The following is a 24,762-nucleotide window of genomic DNA, read 5'->3' on the forward strand; positions in this document are numbered from 1 at the left end:
GTACACCAACTCTTTATAATCAGATATTAATCGTTCACGATCACGCATCAGTATATTACAGCCAGCTAGAATCTATGACATACATACATATGGTCACGTCTATATCCCTTGTGGGCTAGACAGAGCCAACAGTCTTGAAAAGACTGAATGGCCACGTTCAGTTATTCGGCTTAATGACAGAATTGAGATTCAAATAGCGACAGGTTACTAGCCCATCGCCTAATAAAAGAATCCCAAGTTTGTAAGCCTATACCTAAGTCGCCTTTACGACATCCATAGGAAAGAGATTGAGTAGTTCAATTCTTTTTTGTATTGGTGCCGGGAACCACACGGCACATTTATGACATAAAATTTTATAGCATAATTTGACTGCATAACGTTTTCAGCCATAATCGTCTTTTCGCTTAACATTAATGCAAACCAATGATTATTCCAAAACAATCTTATGCAGTCCTCTAATTATACCATCACAATTTATGAAACACAGTCTAGTCAGGTCACTAGCCTACCTACCTTAAATGAGAAACCAAAGAATTACCTCTGAAAGTTAGGTGTATACACGCACGGGTATGCCCGCCGGATCTTCCCGTCAGTCGGGCACTGACGGGGTGCGGACAGATCCGTATGTGTGCCACGACGGATATGCCCGCCGGATAATACCTCATTGAAAAATTTTTGAGAAGGTTCTTACGGTCATATTGAGGCCTTTATACACGAATGAGCGACGCCTGCACGCTGTTTGGCTGTCACGAAAAAACTAGAATCTTCCAGATGTAATATTGCATACGGAAATGATAACCCCTACTTACTTATATTATTAATGCAAAAATAATCCTGTCTGTTCGCTTTCACGCCTAATCTATGAATGAAATGTGGTACAGATAGATAGATATACAGATAAAAACGTTTATTCAGTTAATATATCAGATATAGAATTAACCCTGTGAAAGAAACTATGCTATTTTTATTGCGAAAAAAGTAACAATGATTTTATAAATTCTTGCATTAATTATCAGGTGATTGCAAGCAAAGCCGTAAACAACAGCTAATTATGTTTACATATTTGACATGTGCTAAGAAAGATCTTTCATTTAATACCCCACACGACACTGTAAAGTTTTTTTTTAATAAATGTAATCAATTTATGTTACATCATGTAGCTTATAACCAGCGGACTATCAAGAGGTTTCTAATGACACTTCATTTATCTAATTATAAAAACTACTTAGTTTAGAAGTTATGAGGGAACAAATGAACATCCATATCCACATACAGGTCTCCTTTTTGCTTCGCCGTAGTCAGATTACAGTCGCAGAAGACAACAACAGACACAGATTACATTGATATTACCAACAGATTACATTGATTACCCACAGATTACATTGATTACCCACAGATTACATTGATTACCCACAGATTACATTGATTACCCACAGATTACATTGATTACCCACAGATTACATTGGTTACCCACAGATTACATTGATTACCCACAGATTACATTGATTACCCACAGATTACATTGATTACCCACAGATTACATTGATTACCCACAGATTACATTGATTAACCACAGATTACATTGATTACCCACGGATTACATTGATTATCGAAATCGAATTATGTTCTCATGTAGGTAAGTGATTTTTTGTAATTTTGGGGGATTAATATCTTTAAACGTATCCACAGATTACATTGACATCTGTGCTACACACGCATATTGTAAAAGTCAACTACAGATTCTACTTTTGGGCAATGGGCAACCGGGCACTGCAATCATATCAATTCCATCATTAGGTCATCCAGCTGAACGTGGCCCTTTAGTCTTGTGACTGTCTCTGTCTACCCCGTACGGGATAAGGACGTGTCATAACAAAGATAAAAATCCATTTTTCGCTTTGATTTCTTACGGGAGATTGAAAACTTTTTTATTATTATATTCAACAAAATATCAACTTTCTTATTATTTACTAATTACCCGGGATTCTTCTCGTAGGCAATGGGCTAGCAACCTGTCACTATTTGAATCTCAAATCTATCATTAAGCCAAATAGCTGAACGTGGTCAATCAGTCTTTTCACTGTTGGCCCTGTCTACCCCGCAAGGGATAAAGACGTGATGATGTGTGTATGTATGTGTTACGAACGACCCACCCCGCCATCTCAAGGGTAGCATATTATACATAAAACTGTATCGAAATCAGTTGTTTAGTTTTAAAGATCTAAGCATACATACATACTGACATAGGGACAGATGCGGGATGCGACTTTACTTTATACTAAGTATGTAGTGATAGTGATTTCTTATTAAAAACTTCGATACTTACTTTTTGTTGCTGGGGGTAAGATCGGCATAGTATCTTTGTTAAATTATTCAAATTCACGAAAATCCCCCTCTCTTTACAAGTATCTATAATGTATGTTAAATGTTACATTTCTTGTAATGCATGCATGACGCTTCACTTCCTTTTTAGTATTTATTTTCCTTTTTCAGATCGTAATGTATTGATTATGGAATGAAAGAATAAAAAATAAGGTAGCTACCATGTAGTTTGAGTAAACACAAAGTTGGTAATTTAGAGAAAACTTAAAAATAAGCTTCATTTTGTAGCATCTGCATATTTATTTCATACTTTGAATAGTTTATTTTTATATCACCTCTCGCGTATTGTAATACCAATAATACTAATACTTTTGTATTTTTTATTTAATTTCAATTTCATTCTTACTCATTAATTTAATTGCTTGTACGTTTTCACATTGAAATTTATTTCAAATACGATATTGTACGTCCATTAGGGCAGCTCACAACGATGATCACAAATATGTAACAGCCTTTAACCTGTGTGGCACAATAAATATATTTGTTTTGATTTACTTACAATGTTTTAACATCGCAGTCATAAATAGTCGAGTCTTTTGCCTATTGAGGAAAAACTGTTTGATATAAAGCCATTACATTCACATTAACATAACTATTTTTATCCCCACAGCGAAGCCGATAATACCACCAGCAACAGTCACCACGCCAACCGCTGATCCCTCAGAACGCCCTCCACTACCACCCCCGGACCCCCCGCCTCCCCCCAAGCCACCAGCAGAACCATTCAAACCGAACGAAGAACCAAACATATTCCTTGAAAAACCCGCCTTCATCCCCCCGCCGAAACCGATGTCACATTCACCAAAAATTTCCCCATCTTCAATTCCAAACCCAAGCCCCAGTGTAACGACTAACAAACAAGTGGAGCCAGGGTATCCTAACTATAGCAATTATTTATATAACATCCCGGGATATTCAGCTTTCCAACCTGTCTCCTATCCTGGAATCATAGCGCCGAATCAAGCCCCACCACCTCAGAGTGAACCGAATACAGATTTTGTACCGTTTCCAACTATATCTACAAAAGAAAAAAGTAATGACGAAAAAAACAGTACAACTTTTGAAGAAGTGAAAGCTATAGATACAATTCCACCGAAAATTGATAAACCAAAACCTCAAACAGATTTCGAAGAACATTTCACTCCGGAAATTATTCCAGCGGTTTCTAATCCCGAAAAGAGTAAACTGACGGAGTGCAAAATGAGCATAACATCTCTAACTCAAGGCTCTGGTGCCACGATCACTATACCAGCGCAGGTGCCGCAAATGACTCAAATAGCAAATATCGATGCCAAAAAGAAACCAAACGAACGGTTTAGCTTAAAAACAAGCATACCTATTAGCAAAATCGATATGAAATGCGTAAATACCCAATCAGAAAACATTTTACAAAACTGTTTGACAAAGAAGCCAATTCAAACTCAGCCATTTCCCAGTCAACCATTTCCTACAAAATGTCAAAAAGTTGAAAATGGGTCAAGAGTAGAGATTCAAAGTAATATAGTGATAAAAAAGCCTGATATACCAGTATCAAAAGAGTCTGAAATAAAGCCAGTATCGCCTATGTCTATCCCTGTTTTAGAAAGGCAGACAGTGTCACCAATGCCAAACAATAGCATTAATGCTTTGATTAATGCTGCAGAAGTTATAAATAAAAACGACAGCCAATTTCGTAAACCGGATCCAAAACCAGAAGGGCTAACTGAGGCTAAAGATACAACAACATCATATATTCCTCCAATTTCTACAGTGACAACAAGGCCTATATTCAATCCAGTAAATATTGAAGCAAATAAGGTAAACTTTGCAAACAAACCCGCAGAAGGATACAGTGAGCAGAAAAATCAAATATTATTTATACAAAATAAGAATCCCTCCAATCCCAAAATGCTTTTGACCATCCAACAGCAAAATCCGCAAGTGCTTTTGCAAAGAACGAATTTCGATTCAAAAAACCTGCAAGCTCCTTCACGATTGTCAAGTCAACCAAAGAAAAGTAAAGACGACATCAACGACAATGGATCGTCGTCTAAAGTCGTCGCACTGAAAAGATTACATCAAGAAAATTGCGACGAAAATGACTTTGAGAATTTGATTACAGAAAATCAAATTTATGGCAACAAGATAGTCGTGAAGGAGAAGTCTCAGGGAACACTGCAAGAGCAGGACTTAAAAAATAAGATTAAAATGGATAAGCCCATACAAACAGAAACAAAAAACGTAGTACTACAACCCAATTTTCTTTATTTAAGCAATGTACAATTTCCTAATTTAATGATGATAAAGAACACTGCCAAAGTTACTCCAAATACCGATACCAAATTACTTAAGCAACCTTCGAACGAAAATAAAGCGAATGAAGTAAATAATAAAACAAATCCTGACCAAAATATTATTATACAGAATCAAAAAACGCAAACGGCTGCAGTAAGTAAAGAAATACACGTTTTAAAATCAAGTAACAATGTGTTACAAACATTATCAAATAAAACCAATAAAACAGACTTAGTATTTCAGACAGCTACGCCGAAGGTCATCGTGAGCCCCCAAATAGTATATCAAGTGCCAATGATCGTTGAAACTGATAATAAAATTAACCAACCATTCATAAATTGTGAATACCCAAAATTTGTTAGTAATAAAAAAGAATATCCCAAGAAATTTGATCAGGCGAAAACTAATGACAAATTATTTATTGCTTGTCCGTATCAAATGGATGCAAAGCTCCAACCAAAAATTGTTATTACTAATATAAGGCCTAAAATTCCAAAGGCTGAAGAAGTCAGTACTATAGACCTTTATGAAAAAAGAAGAAGAATAAGACGATTAAAATACTTAACTAATCGAGAGCCTAAAGATCAGAAAGTTGAAACAAAGAGAGTAACCGAAAAAGTTGCGTATAGGAATGTCATAACCCCAGACAAAATGAAAGCTGAGATTTATAAAGAATTTACCAAGACTCGGGAAAAAGTAGAAGATGATAGTAGTGAGAGTGAAAGTGATTTTGGAGAGGAGGATGTACATGAATACGAGAGGATAATAAACGAATATAGTATTCAGAAAGATGATAATGCCGCGAAAGAAGATTTTCTGTCCAATTTCATGTTAGCTACGCATGCAGCCTGTAGAGGTAGGTACATTAAACCATAGTTGTGGTTTTCTTTTTTAAGTAATGAAATAATAACAAGTTATTTTAATCTTAGGGTATAAAGATTAAAAGGTGTAATTTAATAAAATACTCTTCTTGTCCCTGGCTTTAGTCCCGGCTGCACTCAGGAATGTGAGTTAGATTTTTACATGAAGCACTCCCGTCTGTCCGCCGCAACCTTTGCGGGTAAACCTAACCTGTATTGGATCGATCATGGTTACACATCCTGAATGTGTAGGGTTTTCTCGCGATGTTTACCCTCACCGTAAATGAATAGGTTAAGTATTTGAACTAATGTACAGAACTTCGAAAAAAGTTATTGTTACATGGCCGAGGTGAGATTCGAACCTCTGTTTTTCTTCGCATCATTCGCTCTTGTTCAATAAAATACTAACTGGTTAAAATGTAACAGTAGAACTTTTATTTTAATGATGCAATTTTTCGAATTGCAGATAAAGAAATGGAAAAGCAAGAGAGGATATTGGAGAGGGACTCTGTCGCAGCAGCTTACATAGCAGCGGGTCGAATTGATTGTCTGTACAAAGACAATTCTGAAGAGCTGAGAGAAGAGAATGAGGTCCCAGCGAAGGTTGTTAGTACGGATAAGGAAAGCCCAGCCACAATGCACAGAAAGCAGACATTCTTGAACAATTTGAAGCTGATGCAAGTCTCACCCCAGTATCGTGATGGTAAGTTTATCTAAAAGATAACAAAACTACGTTTTTGTTTTATTTAATTGTTCGAGTACCCTCTTCTATAATATGTACACGTTTCCTAAATTGATAAATATAGGATAAAAAAATGCCAAGTGTAATTTCAGACTTAAGAATTTTATCAAGAGTATACGTATTTCTAAGGAATATGATAAATATTTAAAAACAATAAGAGATCCAATTAATAATTTCAGGTTACGAGAAAACATGGCAAGAAATAATGAAGGAGAGAAACCGCAGAAACGGGATCAGCAAGTCCGAAGAGAGCCTAAAACTCCCCGCAATTGAGAAAATGGAGTTAGATCCAGATGGACAATTAGAACTTTTAACAGAAATAAAGAAAAGTGTCAACGAAAACAACAACTTAATAAAACTGAGATTAGATTCACAATCGAGTAATGATGACGTTGAAAGTATAAAGGTTTTGGCTGAGAAAAACTTTTCGGAACTGAACCGCTTATCCAAAATGGCTGATCAAAGCGTTAAAATATTCAGCGGTCAAGACGCTACTGGTAAAAGAGACTTAAATCCCGGTTTTGACAGTGAGAACATTCAGAAACCTCTTCTAAAACTGGATCTTCCGAACTATGCCAGTAGTATAAATATTCCTAATATTTCTAAGATAATTTCGTTAAGGTCCAGGCAAGAACACAGCGTGGTGACGATAACTCAAGCGACGTCGATGGATGAGCCGAAGAATTGTGCTGGTGGAGTGGAAACGATTGAGGAGAACAAGACCCAGGATTTCTGTTGCCAAGTTGAGGAGCAGTGGCCGGGGATCGAAGCTGTGGTGAAGAGTTACAAAGAATTTGATGCTGGTTAGTTTATTTTTTTAAGACCAATTGTACTGTACATAATTTTTTTTTAAATCCTGCTTTAACATATATAATAGCCGTGTGGTTTCTGGGACTTTAGAGTAGAACCACTCCATATCTTTCGCACAGATGTCTTAAAAGGGAAACTATACTACGACTTAGGTGTTAGTGATCCTATTCTTTTCTTATTGGTGCCGTTCCCGGCACCGCAATATATAAAATAGTGGTAATAAAGACATAAAACAGCTCTTAAAACATAGGCATACTTTTAATTTTACTTTTAGGTTACTAATAATGCTATCTCTGTCATTTCAGCGCGGCGGAAAAAGATATCCGAGTTACACCGCCGCAACACGAGCCTGCGCGTAGAAAGTGCGCACATCACCCGCAACGCGTCGAGAGACTCGGAGAGCGCACGCGCATTGCTCGCTGAAAGACAAAACCTAGCCGTCGAGGAGAACAACCTCAGGATATCTTTACAGAGGATCTGCGCTGCTATAGATTACGTTAGGAACTGTTAGTGTTGCCAACTTTTAAGAGGTCAAAAAGATTGGACGAAACGTGTGGATGCTATTTCGTAAACTGATTTTGTTAGGAATTGTCTTAAACAAAATTTATACAAATATGCTATACGTAACGAGATACCGTATGTCATTTTTAGTTTATTCCATTATTATAGATACAAAAATGATACCAACTCATTTCAGGACAAGCTTACCTGAAGAAAGTGATGAATTAGATTATCTTCAGGAAAAAGGCTTACATATACTTACACCAGAGGCCGCCCGCGACTTCGTCCGCAATCATTCCCACGGGGACTTCGGGATAAAAGTAACCTATATGTTATTCAGGGTCTTCAGCTACCTACATACCAAATTTCATCGTAATCGGTTCAGTAGTTATTGCGTAAAAGAGTAAAAAACATCAATACATAAATATTAGTAGGATATAATATTACCTTGTGGGGTAAACTAAGGAGCCAACAGTATTGAAAAGACTGAAAGACTGCATGACTTAATGATGGAATTGAGATTCAAATAGTGACAGGTTGCTAGCCCATCGCCTACGACAATTCCAATTTTATCAGCCTGTCCTTCGTCTTTTTTTTACGGCATCAAAGATATTGAGTGGTCCTATTCTTAAGTACTCGCAACCACACGGTATAAAAAGGTGTGATAATGTCTATTAGTCAGAAACCTACTACTATTATAAAGGCGAAAGTTTGTATGGATGTTTGTTACTCTTTCACGCAAAAACTACTGAACCGATTACCATGAAATTTGGTATGTAGGTAGCTGAAGACCCAGAATAACACATAGGTTACTTTTTATCCAGAGTTCCCGCGGGATTGATAGGGTTTCCATGCGGACGAAGTCGCGGGCGGCCTCTATTATCATATAAATACATAGTCCAAAAAGTGCGGGTTGGATAACCTTAAGTGAGCAAAGATAGACGTGTATGTAAACACCAAATGCAACAGCATGTATGTACATATTTTTCAGTATGCATGTGCACTTTATCGCACCACCAACTTAAAGATTTTTCTGTTTGGTCAGCTGGTTGACTGGTAGAGAATGCCAAACGGCATTAAGTCCGCCTTTTGTACATTATTTTTTGTGCAATAATGTTTTAAATAAATAAATAAACAGCAATATAATGTGATTTAAGGAGTAAAAAAGTAGGCAGATTTTTGTACATATTTGTCTGTTAACGGTCCGGTATCATTTTATAAAACGTTTCCTTAATAATTCGCTTAATTTCTTTAAACTCATCAGCTATATAGGTCATAATAATGGAATAAGTAATACTTAGTGCTAATGGATTCAAACAAACCATATAATACTTGTTAGAACTTTTATTTATCATTTAATTTTTAAAAATAAATTTCCAATTGCTTTGTATAAGCGATTTACTATAGAAATATTAAATTACTAGTTTTTTACCCAGACTGCACTCTTATGGGAATTTTGGGGTAAAATGAAGTCCGACCTTATTTTCATTTACATGTATCTATCGATGAGAGGGAATTCGCAGGCGACAATTGGTAAAACAAAATATTTTCTCCGCATTTCAATCATAACAATTTTAACTCCATTTTTGTCAATAATACTATGTAAAATATAGATTTAATATCTATTTATGAATTAGGACATAAAATGTATATAAATTAATTAACTAAACGCTTCAAAGAAGCAAATATTACAGTAAGCATAACATATAGTATGTAATTCAAATATGTAACCCGCTGAATACCAGATAATATAATATTGTATCTGACTTACTGTATTTTATTTCTAAATATTAGCTGCTTATTTTTCCTTATTCTTTTTCTCCAATTTATTTTAACTTTTTTTTCACTTTGACAAGTCAGTCAATTTAGCATCTTTGAAATATGTAAAGAGTTAGTTAACTAAGTACCTACCTCAATAATCAATTTCGTTATAAATATCGCGTTCTTGAAAACTGGAATGTCACTTCAAATGGAAATACTTACCAAAATTAAAGTAAAAACGTATAAAAATATATAAAAAAAAAATCACCAAAAATTGTCACTTGAGAGGGAAATTGAGCGCGTGACGTCATTTGTTGTAGTTCATTGGTCACTTGAGAGAGAGAAATCTTTAGCGTTATCGTGACGTCATCTGTCATAGTTCATTAAAATTGTGACGTCACCGTTCATCAGCTCGCTTTGTCCAGGCAGCATAGCGCGGTGCCAGCCACGATGAGCGCCACTCCAGCCACAGACCCTGAAAGTGATATTTGGAGAATTCATTATGGTGAAAAAACCATTAGGTACCTACTTATTTATTTTATTATACACAAAAATATATACAGGAGCATTTAATACAGTAATTCTAGTACAAAGGTGCTACCTACTTATTTCTTAAAAGAAATCTCTTCCAGTAGACCCGACCCGAAGTAGAGAGATGAATTTTGGAACGGTATGGCGTGTACATAAATAACGTTTATCATATTTAACTAAAGATACATGCTAATACTTACATAATTAAACTTACTTTACTTAAGTACCTAAACATTTTCGTAAACTTAAATTGTTAAATTCACGGTTTTACCAAGGGACTTATCTGATGAATTTAACGGAGAATGAATTTATCTATATCGGTCACTCTTCTGAGTACCTACCTACATTAGTAGAGTGACGACGTTAACTCTTACGGTGAGGCAAATCATCGTGAGGAAACTTGCACATTCAGGCATGCAGGGTGTATAACCATGATCCACTGGTTTTGGTTTGGTAATGGGTTTGGTTCTCCTGGAGTTGCGGAGGTCAGACTGGAGCTTCCCCAAGGTTCCATATATCGCACCCACGTTGCGACACTGTCACTTATGCAAAAACACAATTTAAAAGAGAAGCATTTAAAACTTTAACATCCCATAACATTGTCATATTTGAAGATTTTTACAAGATGAATAGCTTATACCGCGGTAACTATGTGTACTACAAAAGTAACGTTATCGCACCAAGTTAAGGGAAGCATTAGCAGAGTTATTACATATTATGTAACTCATTTTTGCATAAGTGACAGTGTCGCACCGGACGTGCGATATGTAAATTAGTGGCCGAAGTTACCAAACAAACCTACCAATTTACTCACATTTATCCAAAGGTTCTTCCGTGCCCACCGCGGCTCCGACGACGGCCGTGAACGCGAAGGCCAGCCCGTTGGCGGTGGGCACCGCCACGGAGAGGGGGGCGCGCTGGACTGCAGCCAAGTACGCCAGGGAACCTGATTGGTTGGCCAGCCAGGGTAGCACGTACTGAGCAGTAGAAAAAAAATGAGGAGGCACATACATACATACAGTCACGTCTATATCCCTTACGGGGTAGACAGAGCCAATAGTCCCGACTGAATGGCCACGTTCAGCTGCTCAGCTTGAAGATGGAATTGAGATCCAAATAGTGACTGGCTATGACAGGTTGCTAGGTCATCGCCTATAAAAGGATCGCAATTTTATAAGCCTATCCCTTAGTCGCCATTTACGACATCCATGGGAAAGAGATGGAGTGGTCCTATTCTTTTTTGTATTGTTGCCGGGAATCACACGGCACTTCCGAAAACAGATTTGGAGGTCTTCAGGAAGAGCTGGACCAGAGTAGCACGTAGGTAGGTACTGAACAATAGTCGGAGTAATATAATACCTATTAGGAGGTCTTTCGGATAGAGGTCTATCGTCAAATGTTCAAGGTTGTGGCGAAATCTATACGCCACAAGTCACAAAAATAAAATCACGCAACGCTATCAGTCGAAAAGTCTAAATTGCGCAAGCAAAAGATTTCACGAATTGAAGCAATATATACAAACTCCGACCCAACATCGTCTGTCGCGCGGTTCCCCAGGCATCACACCAGCCTGGCGGAAGATCTTCCCTTTGGTGGCGGTCGAGCCGAATCATCGTTCCCGCTACAAATTCAATAGAAAATGTGTATTCACTAAAATTCTTTATCTGCTGTGAAGTCTAGTCCGTTGGCGGTGGGAGCCACTGAAATGAGGGGACCTTGGACTGCAGCCACGTAGGTCAGAGAAGCCAATTAGCTGACCAGCCAGAGTAGCTGAATCTGGTCTTTGGAATTCGGTCTTTCAGTTTTTTTTGAGACTGGTAAGGGTGAAAGACATGATTGATATAGGTACTTGAACGGGCCGAGGGTCAATTAGGTCGTGTCTGAATAAAACAGAATTTTGGCTGTTCAAGGCGTCGTCTTAGTTTTTTTTTTTAACAGTCTGTCAGTCGGTTTTGGTCATCTAAAATGTCAAGTCAAAGTGTCTGTCTGTCCATGGAGGCTGAACGGCCGCTAAAGTACTTATGTGATAAAACTGGTAAAGGGTCAGGTCAAAAGTACTTGTGATAAAACTGGTAAAGGGTCAGGTCAAAAGTACTTGAAACCGCTGAGCTTGCATGAAGAGAGTTATGCATATAGATGAAGCGAAGGAAGTATGCAGAGATCGTGGCAAGTGGAAAGAGGTAGTCTCTGCCTACCCCTCCGGGAAAGAGGCTTGATTTTATGTATGTATGTGATAAAACTTACGCGCCAATTCCCCAATAAGAAGGCGATCTCGGCGTAGACTTGCCCTAAAACGGTTTTGGCGCGCACTTTGCGAAGTCCCTTGGTGCCCTGCCTGATGAAGGGGTTGGTGCAGCCCCATAGCGCTCCCGTGAGGATCAGGAGCCCTGTAAGAAGAATTTTCACCTTGTTTCTAACGTATATCAGGTATACATATAGTCAGGTCTATATCCCTTCCGAGGTAGACAGAGCCAACAGTCTTGAAAAAACAAAAGGCCACATTCAGCTGTACCGTGATGGAAATGGTTTCTGTCGTCTAAAATATATATCCTATCCTACACTACGTAGTAATATTAATAGAAAAGATATGTATTTTTGTTTGTTACGAATAAAATCAAAAACTACTATACAAATTTTGACGAAATTGGGCACAGTGATAGAATAGACCTTCAGTAGTTATATAACCTTGTCCTGGAAAATAAGAAGAGGTAAAATTTGTAACTTCATTTTTTAAATCTGCGTAAATACTGAACCAATATTGAAAAATCCTTTCACTGTTAAAAGGTAGATGATCTGGGCGTGTTGTATATAAATAACAGTCTATGTAGCACCACGGCCGAAACCCTGGTAGGCCGCAAGTACCTAATATAAAATGTATACAAAGATTGCTTACATGAGCCAAGGCGCACCCTGGACCCCTCAACATGGAGATGAGAAGGTACGAGACTACAGCCAGAAGGGATGTGGACTTAAATTCAAATTCAAACTTTTATTTGCAATTATTTTATAATTAATAACTTAAAGGCATGTAACCATGAAGTCTAACGGAAGTTTATCTTTTTACGGAATTTAAAGTACCTATCACTTACACTTACCTTGTCGTAAAAGGCGACTAAGGGATAGATAGACTTATAAACTTGGGATTCTTTTTTAGGCGATGGGCTAGCAACCTGTCACTAGTTGAATCTCAATTCTATCGTTAAGCCAAATAGCTGAACGTGGCCATTCAGTCTTTTCAAGACTGTTGGCTCTGTCTACCCCGCAAGGGGTATAGACGTGACCATATGTATGTATCACTTACATGCTGTATCGCAGACCCCTTTGAAGTTCACACTGATCTGAGAATGTGGTCGTAACGTAGTATTTACGACATTACGACAGATATTGTATCAGGAAATCTATATCTATACAGGAAAAATGAAATGAGCAGATATAGTTTCCAAAAATATATGTTATATTCATCATTATTATATAACATAACTTACTTAAAATGTAGCATTATTAACAATATATAATATATAACATAACTTACTTACAATGTAGCATTATTAACAATATCTATCTAAAAAAACTAATATTAAAAATAATGCAAAATATTGAAACATATGGCAAAAATAAAAATTATTTAATAGGTAATCAAAAAATAAATTACAGCCAATCTTTATACAAGTCTTTGGTAAGAAAGTCAGTCGTGAACATTTCCAATAAAAATCTTTTCCAAATTAAATAAATAAATTTATAAAACGCCTGGGTGACTAATTGACTATATTCCAGTGTTCCACAATTGTAGGAACTAAAAATATTTCCTTTTTTAGTTTTATATGATAAACACAGCATTCTGAGCTAAAGTTTTTAAATCAGTTCAGTTTCTGATTTATCCATTTCATGAATACAATCATAATTTTATTCTCATTTAAATTTAGGAAGGCTTTGTGCTACACTGCATTAAAAAATAATGTAAATGCCATTGTATTATAATACATTAAAATTCCTAACTAATTGTAAACATAAACATACATTGCACTAAATTGCATTACTTTAACGTGATTTTTATTGGGTTACTAATTAATTACAATAAACTTGTAACAAAATTGTATCGGAAAAAATCAATTATCACAAAAACATGCACCATGGTATGACAATAAAAAAAAACTAGTGAAAATCAAATTTTTCTTACATTACGTAAAGAAATTATCAAAAAAAAAATGCTGATTTGAGCAAGATGAGCAGGTCTCGGAGGGGCAGGCAGAGACTACCTCTCTCCACCTGCCACAATCTCTGCATACTTTCTTCCAGGTTAACTATCAGAAACCTATTTTAACACCAATAGTCATTGGCTTTATTTCAGAGAATGGACAGCAATTTTCATCTACCCACGTCACAAAATCCTTAGCTATCGCCGCAGAAATTTCTAGAGCATATATACAGTCATTTTCAGCGCGATGGGCCTCCGGAGCCACTCGATTTAATACTCTTTCATAAATATGAGCGAGTTTATATGACCTTTTTGGTTTGTTGTTATTGGACCACGGAAATCTCCGGTTCCTGATTTCACCTATAGTTTTCTTTGTGCGAGGCAAGTATTTTGTTTGTCTTTTCGGAGTAGATTCATTTTCTAACTTCATCCTGTTACTTGCGTGTAAATCCAATTCGTTCAGATTATCATTGATTAATGTGTCTCCATGTTTTTCTACAAGTTTGTCTGTAGTGGAACCATTTGGGATGGATGCTTTTGAGACAGTAATAGAATTATCACCGACAATATCATAATGGTCCTGACATGTTTTATCTACCGTGTCACTGTTATCAGATAAACTACAAAATATTTTACCCAAATCCTTTCTGATTTTATCATTTCGTAATTGATGATTTCGGGTTTTATTCACTGTTGAATTTTCTGGACTGTTACATGATATAGAATCATCTATTTTTATACTCAAAATTTCATTATATTCATCCTCTTTGTCCTCGAGTATGTCATAAAATCCATGATAACAATCTGCACACATCACATCCTCCGATAAACTTTCTTTGTTTCTCTCAAGGTGATTTTTTAATAAAGGAAAGTCGAATCCCATACCGTTTTGAGCTATCAAACACACTGGTTTTGGCTGCACATTAAGGAAAGTCCTAATGATACTGCACATATCTTTATTAAATGGCGATTTATATTGAAGCAAATCGTTATCTAGTCCCGTTGTGTCAGACGATTCGGGGTTTACTATTTTTTGAGGGTTGAAACATAGAGTTAATTTGTCCTGCACTCTGGGGGCACAACCTGGCCGGGTTTCTAACAAATGGTCTCTACATACAGCTACCATACACAACTCGGTAATTTTAGTCTTATTACACTCTTCAGACGGTAAGCCAGTCGATTCTAAGTCTAAGAAAACGTATGTAGAAATTTGGTGAGACATGTTTTTCGTGTGGTGAAGAATAATTAAATTGTTGCTTACCGACAGCTTGCAACATGAGTGAGACGAGTTTCACGCGGGATGAATCATCGAACAGTAGTTTTTACAAACAGATTCATAAAAACGATAGTATAATATAATCTAGTACCTACGTACAAGTACTAGGAATGTGAAAAAAAAATCGATTATGGTAAAAATCGATTAAAAATCGATTTTTTTTAAAGTAAAAATCGATTTTTATACTTGATTTTATAAAAATTAATAATCGATTAAAAATCGATTTTTATAATCATCCAATAAATGCAAAGAATACTATCATAGCTCCATAATATTACATTAACGCCATCTGTGCATTCTTTCTGTGCTCTTAAAACAGTTTAGATGATTAATTTAATCAAACATTCTCTAGATGGAATTAGTCGATGAACAGTATTTTACCGACATTCGGTTGATATTTTATTCATTATTCGTTGCTGAAACTTCATTTTCAAACTTGATTGTTATAAACTTTAATTTGTGTTGATTATACAGGGTGACATTTAAAACAACTGCATCCTTTTAAACATAGACTATACCCATGCTTCTGAGCCGTTTGAGCCTATTTTTATTTAAATTAAACTTCATCATTTTCACATTTAAAAAACCCTCAAAAACTACGTCACACGCTTTATTAAGACCAATACTACAAAAATAATTTAAAACTAAACATGTAAATAAATGTCTGAAAAATAAATTATTTTTCTAGTATCAAGATCAAGTAAAGTACCTACAGAGTTGTCGAGATCGCTCAGCTGAATGCATTGTGTCATTAACCTCTGAATCTTACGCGTCGCTTTTCCGCCGGCCGGGGTGATATTACGTATTTAGGACTTATTTTTTTTTCGTACTTTCTGAAATATGAACCGATATTTTTTTCTTTTTACGTTTTTAAATATCCTTTAGATGAGTACACTTAACAGTTAAATTTATGCAGTTAAATTAAATGTCACCCTGTATAAGAACTTACTGATTCTGTTGTTTATTTTTAATGAATAAATCTATTGATATAATTTATATGGCGTTTATTTTGACATAAATTGAAAAATTTGGAAAAAATCTATCAATATAATAAAATCGATTATTTTCTTAAGAAAAATCGATTATTTGTTAATCGATTTTTCATACTTAAAAAATAAATCGATTATATAAAAATCGATTTTTTATCAGCAATGTCACATCCCTAACAAGTACGTATGGCGATATTTGTTTGATAACACCAATCAGTGCTGCCAACACTCTCTCATAAAAAAAAATAAACGGCAACGCTAACAGGACTTGTAGCTAAAAAGCCAGATTGGCACTATTTTAATGAAAAAAGAAAACATAATTATTTAAGTGCGTAATTTAAGAAATTAAAACATACACTTATTACACTATAATATCATTCCACTTTCCATGATCTCTGCATACTTTTTTCGTTTCATCTACATTCATAACACTGTTTATGCAAGATTAGTTTAGGTACTTTGCTACTATCTACCAATCTCTGCGGAATTTTATGTATCACACTAAATTTATTTATTGAGAAAACAATAATAATCTGTAGTAAAGGAAATACAAGGTGTCTCAAAAGTAAGTTCACATTTGCTTATTTTATTACGCGAAAGCAACTATTCTGAGGGGCGCGGGGGGTATGTCAGTCGGTAGTCTGGCTCTTGGGAATTTAACCGCTATGGAGCGTTTCTCTGGTGCGGACCGTGCGTTGTGCGTACGTGAGTTTTACAAAAACGGTAATTCGGCGACTGTAGCGCGTAGAAAATTCTGCAGTATTCGACATATTCGTCACTTAAATGATGCGCCTAGCACTCGACTCATTGCAAAATGGGTTAAGAAGTTTGAAGAGACTGGGTCAACTCTGGAGAAACCATCAAGAGTTTACGCTAATAAATCGACTTCCCTGGCACAATTAAAAGAAAATATCCGTCATGAAATGGCAGCCATCACGGAGACTACCTGCCGAGCTGTCATAGGCAATTTTAGTGCCCGACTAAATGAATGCCGAGAGCGCATCGGTTTACATTTGGACGATGTTATTTTTAAAAAATAAATTCCCAAACAGTGTACTTCAATATAAAATAAAAAAAAATTCAATAAAGCTAAGACTTTTCTTTTAAAAAAAGATTTAAATGTGAACTTTCTTTTGAGACACCTTGTACCAGGTTACCTTTCTTTTACAGCTGTTGTCCAGGGTGGTTAGAAGTTAAATTATCCAGTAAGTACACTTCAAACGGAGGCCAAAAACTAACTGTCATATTGTGCAGTGCAATGCTGCAACGTAATAATTGTATTACTATTTACGTCAGTGGCTCTATAAAAACTTAACTAAATTGAGATTTGCTAAAAAGCACAAAACACAGCTCTGAATGCGCTTAGTTGGCTACACTGACATTAATGACGTTACACGTCACTGGTGTCAAAAATGTCAATGTCAAATTTTAAAATTCTTTTTATTTTCGTCAGACTAGGATATACGTACATAAAATCACGCCTCTTTTCCGGAGGGGTAGGAAGAGACTACCTCTTTCCACTTGCCACGATCTCTGCATACTTCCTTCGCTTCATCCACATTCATAACTCTCTTCATGCAAGCTCGGAGTGGGAAGACCTAGACGAACGTATCTTGATCAAATTAAGGACGTCCTGGTAAAGGATCAGGTCAAAAGTACCCGAAACCGCCGAGCTTGCAGACTAGGATAATAAGATAGAATTAGCATCTACCTATGTAGGTACTTGGAATTGGAATCCTCCTAGGTTTAGGCGATGGGCTAGCGACCTGTCACTATTTGAATCATTCCATTATTGTCTTACAGATGGAAGTGGCCCAATGAGGCCTTTCATTCGATTCGTGACTGTTAGCTCTACCTACCCTATCAGAGATTTAAACATGACATTTATATATGATTATGAATATGAGATATGATTGTGAAAATTGATAAAAACACATTATTTATTTACAAACCATTTATATCGAACGAAAAATGTAGTTATAAAAAATTCTTCTATAACCCATTTTTGGGTTTTACAAAACATTTTTTAAACACAATAATTTTTTTGTGCTAGACACAAAAAAAAATATTATATTGCATATAGGTACGGTAGTTATATCAAGTGGAAAAATAAATAACGTATTTTACCAATAGGTAGGTAGGTACTAAATTAAAGTGCTCAATGGAATAATACAAACAGTAATCATATTGTCTGACTGAACACATGAAGGTTAGGGCATCCCACACTGACAAAGGTGTGTCCCTTAGTATTACAAATTCAATATTACTACCACCAGTACTACCACTTTTTATGTCATCTCGACTCGACAACATTCGCCGGCAAAATAATAGCGGAGCTTACCGCCGAATCAAACCGAATGAAAAACTTAATAAAATAACGACCTTACAAGGATGCAATGCAATAACGCTCATAATATTAGTATAAATAGTCACAAACTAAATAGAAATATGCAATAAATAAAATATGCTCGTTCGAATGGCCACAAAAATATTTTTGCGCCATTCAAATTACACTTCGGCGAAGGTACATCGGTGTTAACTATACCTCTATACCTATAAGATTAGTAATACCACAGAATACAGTAATGTAATTTTTATAATCTGTATCATCTATGATAAAACATTAAAAAAAAAGTTGTTTTTGGAAGAAATTTGCTATAAGTCGCAGTTAGCTGCCCTGCAGATTGACAAAAACATGTCGATCAGGTAACAAATTGGGAAAAAAAACACAAAAAAGTAAACATTCGTCTTAATTACTATGCTTATTTTCATAAGTAGACACTTTGGGTCACTCCAGTCCAGACCGACGCCGCCGAGGTACAGGGCCTCTTAATTATTTTACAAGGTTAAAAATTATTTAGCACACTGCCATCCCGTTCTAAAGCGACCCTTTGATTTTTCTACCAGGAATTTACCACTAATGTCATAAAAATGTATAAATTATACGCAAAACTTAAAGTTAAATCGAATTCTTATGCATAAATAACACAGTAAATAATAGCCGACCCTGCAATCAGCACAGACAATATAGGAATCCAATATTTTTGGAGAAAATTTCTGTTGTCAACATTAGTGACAACTTTCTTCTCCTTGTACTTCCTCTTCTTTCCGCTCAACTTCCACTCATACTCTGCCAATTCCCTACGATTCCTCTCCTCTTCCATCTCTTTCTGTCTCAATTCCTCTTTTTCTCTCTCTAATTTCAACGCAACCTTTTTAGACTCGCAAGTTTCATCACATTCTAACTTTTTGCCATTCTTTACTACGTTGCAAGGGAACTCTTTCCTCAAATTCCCACAAGCACAGCTGACTTTAGTTTTCTTCGTACATGTTTGACCTACACCGCATTCTCCAGGATGACAATTGTTGCGGCATCGATGCCCACAGCTCAAGTTCTTTGGACATTGCTGTTTACAAGACAACATTTCCTCAGTTGCATCTTTAAGTTCTTTACAGCGTAAATATAATTCTGTAACTCCACAATGACATGGGATCCTTTCTAGTATCTCACATGGTGGGCAAGGCCCTGGATGACACTGTTTTTTGTAACATTTGTGCGCACATTTCGCTGGACGGGGTACAAGGCATTCTTTGTTACACGGTTGACATTTGTAAGGCACATTTGGGTAATTAGGGTCTTGAGAATAAAGATGACATAGAAGAGAGCAGGTGTGATTGCCGCAGGCCAAAGCACGCCCACATTGTCGCCCACAGCATCTACGTTTAGCCGAATGGCAAGGCTGCTCTTCTGTCTCATGTTCACCAAAGCAGATGAGAGAGACAGGTGTTTCACATGGAGGGCATTCCAAACTCATGATCTTAGTCTTCGGAGGCTCTATTTCCCATGGCGTGGCTGGCTTTTCCACTTGTTTGAAGATTACAGCCACAAATTCATGACATGTAGCTTTGCACTCATGACCGCATTTAGAGTAAGTCTTGTAACACACAGCTTTGCAAGAGGGGCAGTCACCAAAATGACAAACGTGCTTATTCTCTTCCATATGCCCACATTTATATTTTATCTTACAAGGAAGATTGCACTTCGGAGGCTTTGTTTGTTTTTCTCTTCCACAAGGCACTGTTATGTATGTGTCTTTACATCTACAAGTAACTTTAGATTCCAGGGGGCACGGGTAGCAAGGGCCTCGATGACAGACCATGGTGCATTTATGCCGGCCACATTGCAGCGGTTTATCACATGGTTTCTCACATGGGGGGCAGTTACCATTGCAGCATTTACGTGCACATGCATGTTTGCCACAAGGCCTGGTGCCTCGGCATTTTGTCTCACACTTATAATCCTTGCTACATGGGAGTGAGCGCTCATGAGCAGAGCAAAGACACTTCTTTTGGACCAGCACTTGGCACGGTGGGCACGGTCCTTTATGACATTTTTCAGGGCAACTATGTTCACAGTTCTCGTGCTTCTTATTACAAGTTCCAAGGCAAGTTTCCATAACATCAGGGCATTGTACAAAGCGTTGATTAGCTCCACAGGGACAAGACCGCGTACCGGAGTTGGGGCAAGACCCACACGGCCCAGCATGACAGACTTTTTCACATTTATGATAGCCACATGAGTAAGGTTTATTGCATGGTTTCTTGCACTGCCAAAAAGGGTCATTACAGGGTCTCTTGACCTTCTCGCTGCCACATTGACATGTCTGTACACTGGTATAAGTGCACGGGGGACAGTCTCCCTCGTGACAGATATTTTCACACTTGTGTGAGTTACAAAACAATGTCTTCTTGCACTGCTGACCACAAGACCATTTAGCAGCACTACATCTAACTTTTTTCCGTTCTTTCTCACAATAACAGACTCCATTGACAGTCTGGGGGCACGGAGGGCATGGACCAGGATGGCAAAGTAGCAGACATTTGTGTTTACAATTATCTCCTGAAGACAATCTCTTTTCACAAACCTCTCCACAAGAATGAGGTAGCAACCAAGGGTGAAGAGGTGGGTCATCAGTTTTTTCACAAAAACAACGGTACTTACGGGGTATTTCTTCCTTAGAATACGAAAATCGGCATTTTGGACAGCACCATTCTATTTTCTTTGGTTTTACTACAGAAATTGGGCCTTGTGTGTCTTCGGTTCTCAAGCTGATACTGTCGTTTGACCATTTCTGTATGCAAGATAGATGGAAATAACAGTGGCAATGGCTACAAGTCCAAATAGCATCAGATCGTTTTATACTTCCTATGCAAATAAGGCAAGTAATTGGTCGGCCACTTATTGCTTCTTCCAAGAGATTTTTCGTCCGGTTTAACAATTGTGTGTCCCCTCCACCTCGCCAATAACTCTGGAACACACCTTCGAGGACAGTAGACTCAAAAGGCTCCTCATCTTCAGAGGAAGAAAGGTCTTTCATCACATCCAAATGCTTCCGCACATTTTGTTGCAATTTGGCAGCCGCATCTCGGTAACGACGGGCCATTTTCTGGTGTAAAAGTTTAACGGAAACTTGTTCTTTCTAACATTAATGGAAAAGAGAGGGAAGGTTTATTAAGTCCGACTCCGATGTTGAAGTTTTCAAGAAACATGAATGCGAAAAATCTCATACGTTCGAATCTCGGGATCAAACTTCCAAATCGACATGACGTACGCATTTTGACGTTGACTTTTGTTTTTTTAATATATTTTACGTGGATAATGGTGATTCAGCCGTCCGTATTCTTTTCATATATTTTGAAAAAATCTCCGTTAGTTTTTTTTTTCTTTTTCTAATATCATGGTTTATACAGTTTGGTAAATAAAAAACATAAGCGTGTGCCAGCTGCTGTTCTTCCCATGCAGATTGTAAAATTCAATATGGTAATGGGTAATTATTTATGACTATGGATTTATTTATAGGCGATGGCCTAGCTATCTGTCGAAATTACACGATGTTTTAATCTGATATCCACATCGAAAGTAATTTGATTTAGGTATAAGAAATCTACCGCTTTCAAAATTTTTGGAAACCCGATATATAAAAATAAAGAGAGGAAATCAGAAAATTTTATAATAGTGCTTTTGTAAGTAAGTAGGTACTGGATAGATGGGTGTTTAAAAGTAAAATTTCCAACTTAATTAGGATATTTATTTATAATTCAAATTACATGGTTTTCATTGAAATTATCTTAGTCGATAAGAAAAGGGACATAATATAATTTCTTTAAATATTATATGAAAACATTTTATGTAAGTAAGTACCTATCTATTATATTTTTATGATTACAATATAAAAGTATTTATTGAAAAAGAAAAAAGAAAATGATAATTCAAACATATCAAAGCTAAGTATTTTATTATATAAGTTCTATTAGTACGGTAAGCGATTTATTAGGCATAACTAAAAAAAATATGACTATTTATTTATGCTCAATTTTCAAAAGGTCGAGAATAAATTTCTTTATACGTGTGTATAACAATTATAACTCATAAAAAAGCAACACGAATGACTACGGTAAGGGGTCTGATTATTTTTACTAATAGGTGATAACTTAAGGAAAAGTGATTATGAAAAACAAATCGCCAATTTTATTATAGCTTAAGATTGAAAAAATATTTCTGTAATAGACCTGTACGTGAATTCGTGCAACTAAAGTTTTTATGGGAAAGTAATTAAAAAAAGACTGTCGACCTTTCAAAAATTGTCAAATCGATGCTAATGGTAACATTATAAAAGTGGTCAATGGCACTAAAATACGTACAAAATATCCAAATTACTGTTAATTTCTTAAAATATAGCACCAAACTCTATTACATAAAATGGACGGATTTTCCAAAAGGAAAAGACTACACCACATTCTCAGCAACGACGGCCATTTTGTATCGCCATCCTGTATTAAACGCTTGTATAAGACAAATACAGCAATACCTAGTTCGATTTTTTTAAATATATTTGGACCTACTTCGGTGTTGCCTCCAACAAATTTAAATTTCTTTGCTCTTTTGGTTGCAACTGCTGTAAAATATGTGCTAAAAGATAGTTCATAAATATTTCCCTGAGACTTGAAGACACACCAAGTTTCAGAGAAATATTTGGTAATATGTGAATTAGATATACATGGGCCATCTTTGGGTTTTAAAATTTTGAAGAGAAGATGAAGACGGTTTGATTTAACTAACACAGTCTCAAAGAGCTTTAAGTAGATTCAATTTATTCGAGACAACACTCAGATAATGTAAATTTTAAAAGAACGTACGTACATCATCAACCTAGCGAACTCTAGTATTGATCTCTTGTTTCTTATTTTTATTTGTCAATTTAAACCAACCAGCCTTTTTATTATTGTCTTTAGGCATCGAAATCGATCTGGAGACCCTATCACGACTATCCCTGTTAAGGATTTCGTTTGACTGACTCTTCCTATCCCTCGTTACACTTTTACGTGTAAGCGGGATAGCACTTTTAAGTGTATTTTGGTCTAAATCTTTGCGTTTGTCCGGGTTTCTGTACAAAGTCGTGCTGGAACTTGTCAATCTGCTGTTCTCTCTTGGTCTTCTTGTCAAAGTCGTCTGGCTGTAAGACTTGTTCTTCTGCAACGAAGGTCTCTCTTCACTCAGGTTTTTGATAGACGATGATTTCTTGAAGCTCTCTTTCGGTCTGGGTTTCCTGGGCCTTTGGGCGTAGTGGACGTCGTGTTGGTCGGAGTAGTGCTTCGGAGTCCAGGGTGCGAAGATGGAGAAGCTTTTCGTGGTGCTCCTGACTTGAATGTTGGAGGAATTCACTGAGGACACGTCGTCCCGGGAGCGGTTGCGTGTGAGACGTCCTGGATCCGGGATATCTCCGACTGGAAAATAAAGGTAGTAAGAGTTTAAAGTTGAACAAGGTAGGTATACTATGCACTAAATGAGTCTATCAGTTTCTTTTGTCGTAGAAGGCCAAACATGAGTGCACTACAATGCATTTCTTACAGATCGCAAATATCTTCACTAAACTAGCGTTTCTTAAAATGTGTAGCCACGGCAATGGTGAGGTTATTGGTCTCTTTAAGGTGTGCGCAATTAGGACATCGTCTTTACAGCATTCCAGTAACACAAGGTTATTGAGGAAGCCTCTTGTGATAAACAGTGCATAAAAACGGGAATCTCAAACATTAATAAGGGAGTCACTTCGTGTAAAAACCTGACTTACCTAATCCAGGATCCAGATTCAGGCTCCTCTCCAGATATGAAATTTACAGGGATTAAAGCCAAAGGAGGTTGAAGAAAATAAACTCATACGCAGCTCTTTTTAGCTTCGGATAAGAAAAGCGAGATCTTACTAATATAATAATGTTTGTTACTCTCTCACGCAAAAACTACTGAACTGATTACGAGGAAATTTGTTGTACAAGTAGCTGAACACTCAGAATACCACATAGGCATTACTTTTTTACTTTCATTGAATTTCTAACTGAAAATAGTTACATTTATCGCGGCCGAAGCCACAGGCGGCCTCTGGTAT

General features: G+C 36.6%; 5 protein-coding genes across 5 annotated transcripts in view; 1 reads left to right on the forward strand and 4 right to left on the reverse strand.

Moving 5' to 3' along the window:
- The first annotated feature begins 1,622 nt into the window (after positions 1 to 1,622).
- On the forward strand, positions 1,623 to 7,873 carry LOC106138003 (uncharacterized). The gene is made up of 5 exons (XM_013338971.2): positions 1,623 to 1,632; positions 2,993 to 5,512; positions 5,983 to 6,219; positions 6,438 to 7,061; positions 7,374 to 7,873. The coding sequence occupies exons 1-5, from the start codon at positions 1,623 to 1,625 to the stop codon at positions 7,577 to 7,579; spliced, it is 3,597 nt and encodes a 1,198-aa protein (XP_013194425.2). The 3' UTR covers positions 7,580 to 7,873.
- A 1,022-nt stretch (positions 7,874 to 8,895) lies between these two features.
- LOC106138002 (transmembrane protein 234 homolog) lies at positions 8,896 to 15,436 on the reverse strand. The gene is made up of 4 exons (XM_013338969.2): positions 15,318 to 15,436; positions 12,106 to 12,248; positions 10,676 to 10,838; positions 8,896 to 9,805 (listed from the first exon to the last, which is right to left on the reverse strand). Exons 1-4 carry the CDS (start codon positions 15,331 to 15,333, stop codon positions 9,738 to 9,740), a joined length of 390 nt encoding a protein of 129 aa, XP_013194423.1. The 5' UTR covers positions 15,334 to 15,436; the 3' UTR covers positions 8,896 to 9,737.
- On the reverse strand, positions 13,295 to 15,323 carry LOC106138001 (three-prime repair exonuclease 1-like). The gene has a single exon (XM_013338968.2). The coding sequence runs from the start codon at positions 15,276 to 15,278 to the stop codon at positions 14,166 to 14,168; it is 1,113 nt and encodes a 370-aa protein (XP_013194422.1). The 5' UTR covers positions 15,279 to 15,323; the 3' UTR covers positions 13,295 to 14,165.
- Positions 15,437 to 19,055: 3,619 nt separating the features above from the next.
- Positions 19,056 to 21,907, reverse strand: LOC106138000 (NF-X1-type zinc finger protein NFXL1). The gene has a single exon (XM_013338967.2). The coding sequence runs from the start codon at positions 21,763 to 21,765 to the stop codon at positions 19,294 to 19,296; it is 2,472 nt and encodes an 823-aa protein (XP_013194421.1). The 5' UTR covers positions 21,766 to 21,907; the 3' UTR covers positions 19,056 to 19,293.
- Positions 21,908 to 22,504: 597 nt separating this feature from the next.
- The window catches only part of LOC106138012 (uncharacterized), a 75,849-nt gene continuing 73,591 nt past the window's right edge, over positions 22,505 to 24,762 (reverse strand). Inside the window, exon 12 of the mRNA XM_013338983.2 lies at positions 22,505 to 24,106. Within this exon, the coding sequence (XP_013194437.1) occupies positions 23,532 to 24,106 (575 nt within the window). The 3' untranslated portion in view covers positions 22,505 to 23,531. The remainder of the gene's footprint in view (positions 24,107 to 24,762) is intronic.

This window comes from Amyelois transitella, chromosome 24, assembly GCF_032362555.1.
Source record: "Amyelois transitella isolate CPQ chromosome 24, ilAmyTran1.1, whole genome shotgun sequence".
Taxonomy (NCBI): domain Eukaryota; kingdom Metazoa; phylum Arthropoda; class Insecta; order Lepidoptera; family Pyralidae; genus Amyelois; species Amyelois transitella.

Coding starts and splice junctions, on each gene's coding strand:
- LOC106138000 (XM_013338967.2), bottom strand. CDS start 21,765: ATGGCCCGTCGTTACCGAGATGCGGCTGCCAAATTGCAACAAAATGTG.
- LOC106138003 (XM_013338971.2), top strand. Junction 6,220..6,437: donor CTCACCCCAGTATCGTGATG/GTAAGTTTATCT, acceptor TAATAATTTCAG/GTTACGAGAAAACATGGCAA. Junction 7,062..7,373: donor TTACAAAGAATTTGATGCTG/GTTAGTTTATTT, acceptor CTGTCATTTCAG/CGCGGCGGAAAAAGATATCC.
- LOC106138001 (XM_013338968.2), bottom strand. CDS start 15,278: ATGTCTCACCAAATTTCTACATACGTTTTCTTAGACTTAGAATCGACT.
- LOC106138002 (XM_013338969.2), bottom strand. Junction 10,839..12,105: donor TCTTATTGGGGAATTGGCGC/GTAAGTTTTATC, acceptor TCTACTGCTCAG/TACGTGCTACCCTGGCTGGC. Junction 9,806..10,675: donor GGAAGAACCTTTGGATAAAT/GTGAGTAAATTG, acceptor TATCACTTTCAG/GGTCTGTGGCTGGAGTGGCG.